The following is a 6,519-nucleotide window of genomic DNA, read 5'->3' as shown; positions in this document are numbered from 1 at the left end:
GCATTTGTGGCTAAGCAATCCAAGTGTGTATCTTAATTCTTAGGTGCCCATGTTCGTGTTTCTGAGTTGCTGTCTCTTGCACCTCAGTGTGTTTATTTCGTATCCCCTTGTTGTAATACTATATCAATAGTTCTGTATGTATTTCGTGTTCTTTCATAGGTGATCAAAGGTTGTCAGGTCCTTATGCTCATGTATTCTAGGCTTTTCAAACAAAAAAAATAATTATCATCTAAAATTAATAGTTAATCATTTTATAAAATTAATCCATTTACGTTTTTATAAAATATACGTAAGATTATATTCTCCGTATTTAAGTTAAGCTTAACATGATTTTAATTTTTAAATAAAGTCTTCTTAATTAACTACATATAAATAATAAATAAATTTTCAAAAAATATGAAGTTAATTTGGTGACGAAACTTCCTAGTGATCACCGTCCCTAACAACTTGTCTGCTGGTTTCCACATCAATTATCATTTTCAGTGATTTCCAATTTAATACTTTATTTTGTAACTATTATATAGCTGTCTTCCTATATATCTTATCCTAATTAATAATTCATGTTTTTGACATTGATGTGTGAACATCACCAGACCATTGACTATCAATTTCCCTTTTCGTTTTTTTCGCATAATTCAGTACATCATCATCTTTTACAATTCAATAAGTTCATCTTCTTCCACCATAACTTTGAATTTTGGTTATAAAATTTGAGGTTTGTTCTTTCATATTCTTTAATTCATTTCAACTTCGTACCATTCATTCTCACTTGTATATTGATATGGCATCCGATACATATAGATTGATGTTCATATGGGTCATGTCCACCATGTGTTTGATGAAATGCTCCTTCCAGTTTGACCCTAAAGATAACTATCTTGTAAACTGTGGATCACCCAAAAATACTTCAGTAAATGGTAGGGTTTTTTTATCTGATACATCCAATTATAATTTCATTTCAAACCCACAACAAGAATCTGTAATAACTGCTGCAAATTCATCACCAATTTCATCACCTTATGCATCTGTGTTATACACTACTGCTAGAATATTCAATACACCATCCAATTATACTTTTTCAGTTAATCAACAAGGGCGCCATTTCGTTCGATTGTATTTCTTTCCATTCGTGTTAGGTGATAAAACTCGAAACTTAAGTACTGCTAAATTTTCAGTATCTGCACATGGTTTTACCCTCTTGAAAGATTTTCAGCCTGATATAAACCCTACTGTTAAAGAGTACTCTTTGAACATTACTTTAAATAAATTAGTCATCACTTTTACTCCTTCTGCTAATTCGTTTGCTTATATAAACGCGTTAGAAGTTGTGTCTCACCCTGATGACCTCATCCCTGCAACTGCCCAAGCCGTCGAGCCTCCAAAAACGCACCACAGTTTAACAGCACAAGCGTTAGAGACGGTTGATAGGGTCAATATGGGTAACCAAACGGTTTTACCCGAAAATGATACCTTGTGGCGATTTTGGAATTCGGACGGGTCGTTTATTAAACAAAACAATTATGTTCAGTTTGCTTCAAATACAAGTGCTGTGAAATATACAGAAAATGGTCCGACCCGTGATATCGCTCCGTTATCTGTTTACGGAACTGTTACTAGAATAGATACCGATACAAACCCTGAATTACTGTTGAATAATACTTGGTCGTTCAATGTTGACCCGGGGTTTTCTTACTTGGTTCGTTTTCATTTTTGTGATATTATTACACGTCCCGTTTCACCATTAATTTTAAGTATTTATCTAAATTCTATGTCGGTTGAAAAGGATTTTAATCTAGGTGAAAGGATGTCGAACATTTGGGGCACTCCTTACTTTTTAGATGCTGTTACTAAAGTAAGCAGCAATAGGATATTAAACGTAAGTATAGGCACTAGCATTAGATACGGAAACTACCCCGAAAGCATACTAAACGGGCTCGAGATCATGAAAATAAGCAATTCTAAAGGAAGTCTTTATGAACTCGACGCGGGAACTAAATCTTTGACTTCAAAGTCAAAGGTCAAAGTTTGGGCTGTAGCTGCTGCGGTCTGTGGAGCGTTGTTAGGGCTCGTAGTTTTGGGTTGTGTCTTGTTTTTTATAAGAAGAAGAAGAAACAAAAGAAAGTTATCACAAGATTACTTAAGCAACAATGGTAATAAGAATAAGAATCAAGATGAAAGTACTATTTTTTCAAGATCAAAGATTGGATATCGGTTTCCTTTAATCGCAATTCAAGAAGCTACTGATAAATTTAGTGAGAGTTTGGTAATCGGCGTTGGCGGTTTTGGGAAAGTTTACAAAGGAAAGTTATCTGATGGTACGATAGTGGCGGTGAAACGAGGTGCACCTCAATCTCATCAAGGGTTACGCGAATTTCAAACGGAAATTGAAATGTTATCCCAATTCCGTCACCGCCATTTGGTATCTTTAATAGGGTATTGTGATGAACGGGATGAGATGATAATTATATACGAGTACATGGAAAATGGGACCTTGAAAAACCATCTTTATGGGTCGGATCTTCCTAAATTCAATTGGAGGCAACGGGTCGAGATTTGCATTGGGTCAGCACGAGGACTTCATTATCTTCATACGAGTTCTGCAAAAGCAATTATTCATCGAGATGTTAAATCTGCAAATATATTGTTAGACGAGAATTTTATGGCTAAAGTTGCAGACTTTGGGCTTTCGAAAAACGGGCCAGAGTTTGATCAGACTCATGTTAGTACTGCAGTTAAAGGTAGTTTCGGTTATCTTGACCCTGAATACATGACTAGACAACAATTAACAGAAAAATCAGACGTTTACTCTTTCGGTGTTGTAATGTTTGAGATCCTTTGTGGTAGTCCCGTTATTGACCCATCTCGTCCACGGGGAATGGTCAATTTAGTCGAATGGGTCAATGAGTCGCAGAAAAAAGGCGAACTTGAGAAAATCATCGACCCGTTCCTTGTGGGAAAAATTAGTATGGAGTCTTTAAAGACATTTGTGGATATTGCTAATAAATGTATAGCGGAAAATGGTATCGATAGGCCTACAATGGGAAATGTTTTATTTTATCTCGGTCGTGCGCTTGAACTTGAAGTTAAAACGCATCGAACGAATGATGAGTTTGCAAGTATTCATGTTGAGAGTGGTGTTAGTAGTGCATTGTTTAGAGAAGGAAGTGTTGGTGATCTTGTTGGTGTTTCAATGAGTAGAGTTTTTTCAAATTTGGTTAAAGGTGAAGAACCTGCAAATAGGTGAAGAAGATGTTGAATGTTTTGTTTATAGGGAGCACATATAAATGATGAAGTATTTGTGTTTGTGTGTTTGTGTGTATGTGTTTTTCATGACACAAAAAATCTTTCCAACTTTTGACTTGATGTTTCTTTAATCATTCATTCGAAGTGTTAAAGGTGGATCTTGAAGGTGGTGTTGCTGCAAAGTTTTTAGTTTATAGTAGATTCGTTTAGGACGATTTTGACCCATTCTGCTTATCAATAAATTGATGTGGGTTAAAATTTATCTCATATGTGCTATAAACCACTATTGCAAAAGACTCGTCTTGAGTCGTTGTGACGCTCGTTGCGACGGTTTGGTGACTAGCCCGTCCCGTCTCGAAGAAAACTGTCTAATATGACAGTCAACGGTCAAATTTCGGGTCAAAGATGAAAAAAATCGGGTAAAGTATGTCAAATTTCGGAAAAGCAATAAAGTCGGTAAAATCGGTGAAATTTGTCGTATTCTAGTTTGAATTTTTTGTTTAACATTAACGGTGATAGCGATTATAGGCACAAATTAGTCAATTAAAGTCTTTGACTTTAAAATATGTATACATATATACGTTTATATACTTATATTTTTTAAAAGTCAACTTTGGTCAACCCGTCTCGACCCCCGTCTCGTACGTCTTGACTTTTTTAGAATCTGACCGTCTCGATTCCGTCTAACATCTTTTGCAAACTTGCTATAAACAAAAGAGGTTAGCTTTAAAGTAATACGGTGTACTCTAGTATCTTATTTAAAGTTGGGTAGTGATATGTACACAACCACTTTTTACACATACACAACCAAACATGTTTTACAGTGTTGTAGTACAACATTATAAAGCATGTTTGATTGTGTATATGTAAAAAGTGGTTGTGTACATATCATCACCCTTTAGAGTAATACGGTGTAGTATCTTATTTAACACATACTCCGTACTATAAATCTAGAATACCTCGTCTACGTACAACGGAGTGCATTTATGTTATCATTGTGCTCACAAGTACCCTAATACCATTACCATGTGCCGTGGTACTAGAATATCCGATGACGGTGGACATGTTTAACCCACTACATTTAGATCTTCACCTCAATGTTCAGAATTATCATTGTCGCTCACAAAATGATTCTACCATTTTCATGGCGTCTAATTATTTTTATTTTATATTTTTTTAATTTTTTAAAAACTTTTTCCTACTTAAAGGCCGGAGGTCCTCTCGGAAGCAATCTCTTTATCCGTCGAATAGAGAGAGGGATGGCTTCCTCTACTTTTGAGAGTGTTTGACTCTGGGTGGAGAAATGACTTGTCTTTATTCTCGGATAGGGGAAGGATTGCCTACATCACACCTCCCCCATACACCACTTATGTGGTATTGGGTTTTGTTGTTGTTGTTGTGCTCACAAAATGATATCTCATGGACATGTAATCGTGTCTATATAAATTTTTCATGTTTAATAATGATGATAAAAAGGTAAACTTCTCATTTCAATTAAAAAACGTATCTCTAACATTTATTACTCATTTCGTCTCAATTAAATTCACTATATTATTTTGAGATGTCTCAAATTATTAATTGTCCACATTCATATATAAAAAAGTAATGTGATAAAATTCTATTGTACTCATACTTTATACATCTAATACAAAATGATAGGTAAAAGTAAGGGGAAAACTAAAAATTAACAAAAAAGTAAATGTGACGATAACTTTTTATTAAATTATCTATTTTTGTGTATAGGGATTATAAATTTGAGACAGAGGGAGTACCTCATTAGAACGAAGGGAGTGGGGCTATCACCTCCCTTCGTCGCCCATCATGTCTCTAGTCACAAACTCCTTCATTCTGCTATCAATTTCGTCGCGTACCTCTGTTCGAAAGTTTAGTTGCCCCATCCACGCACATAGTTTTTATTTTATTTTATTTTTCATTTTTTTCTTTGCTTTTCTATTTAAGGGGCTTTTTTAATGAAAACATAATTGAAAATGGCTGAAGTTAATGTGATATATATATATATATATATATATATATATATATATATATATATATATAGGCAGGATCAATGGGGAAGTAACCAATCGGGGGGAAACGTGGGGGAATCAATTTTTTTTTTTTTTTTTTTGTAATTTTTTTTCTTCCGGCATCAAGATAACACGAAAATATGAACATTTAGAAGAGACACTTCGTGATGAATGTTATTATTTAGGCGGGAAAACGATCGACAAAAATAACATTCAAGATAATATTGTTCGTGAAGAATATGAACGTTTTTTTTCCCATGTTTTGTGAAGTAAAATTTAGCCCGATTTAGAGTTTAGGATTTAGGGTTTAGGGTTTAGGGTTTGGTGTTTTGAGTTTATTCCATAAACCCAAAACACCAAACCCTAAACCCTAAACCCTAAACTCTAAACCGTTCGTTTTAAAAACTCAATCTAAATCCTAAATCTGAACCCTAAATCTAAACCCTAAACCCTAAATTTCTAAACCCTAATATCTAAACCCTAATATCTAAACCCCAATAGCTAAAACCTCAACATACGCTCGAAAAACACGATAATTGTTATATATTACTTCTTCGAGCGTTTTCCCGCCAAAATAAAAACATTTATCACAAAGTGTCTCTATTAAATGTTCATATTTTCATCACATCTATAATGTTCGTGAACAAAGTTTTTTCAAAAAACGAAAAAAAAAAGTTTTTGTTTCCCCCCGATTGGTTACTTCCCTCTTGATCCTATCACTATATATATATATATATATTAACTTCAGACATTTTCAATTATGTTTTCATTAAAAAAGTCGCTGAAATAGAAAATCAAAGAAAAAAAATGAAAATAGTTCAGATTTTAGTTTTTCTATAAAATAGTTTTAAAAACTAAATTTAATTAGTTTTGATGAATTATATTTATTTAATTTAATAATTTATCATCTAAAACATTATATGATAAGTCTTTAACATTTTAACTTACCTACCTTTCACACTTCACTTTTTTTACTGTATCAGTCATGGTTGATGTGACGATCGCTCCAAATTCATATGGACGAACACGTCATTCATTGATTTCATTGCGAGGTATTTGACCTCTATATGATACGTTTTGTAAACATTGCATTCTTTTGAAAAGGCATACCATAAATGAATATTTAAATCAAAGGTTTTCGACATCTGATGATTTATACATATAGACAATCACCGTATATAATAGTTTACAATAGTACTTCCGTTGACAATGCAGTCAAAATAAGGTACATGATGATGAATTGGTGAATGCA

The 6,519-nt window shown here is 33.7% G+C and overlaps 1 protein-coding gene across 2 annotated transcripts; it reads left to right on the top strand.

The window, feature by feature from the left end:
- The first annotated feature begins 588 nt into the window (after nucleotides 1-588).
- On the top strand, nucleotides 589-3,505 carry LOC139893155 (probable receptor-like protein kinase At5g59700). Of its 2 annotated transcripts, XM_071876308.1 has the most exons (2): nucleotides 648-715; nucleotides 802-3,505. In XM_071876308.1, exon 2 carries the CDS (start codon nucleotides 806-808, stop codon nucleotides 3,242-3,244), a length of 2,439 nt encoding a protein of 812 aa, XP_071732409.1. In that variant the 5' UTR covers nucleotides 648-715; nucleotides 802-805; the 3' UTR covers nucleotides 3,245-3,505. The 2 variants fall into 2 exon arrangements, with proteins under 2 accessions (XP_071732408.1, XP_071732409.1); XM_071876307.1 differs by having other exon boundaries at nucleotides 589-3,505.
- Nucleotides 3,506-6,519: the final 3,014 nt, after the last annotated feature.

This window comes from Rutidosis leptorrhynchoides, chromosome 2, assembly GCF_046630445.1.
Source record: "Rutidosis leptorrhynchoides isolate AG116_Rl617_1_P2 chromosome 2, CSIRO_AGI_Rlap_v1, whole genome shotgun sequence".
Lineage (NCBI taxonomy): Eukaryota > Viridiplantae > Streptophyta > Magnoliopsida > Asterales > Asteraceae > Rutidosis > Rutidosis leptorrhynchoides.
This window is presented reverse-complemented; position numbering and strand designations above follow the sequence as displayed.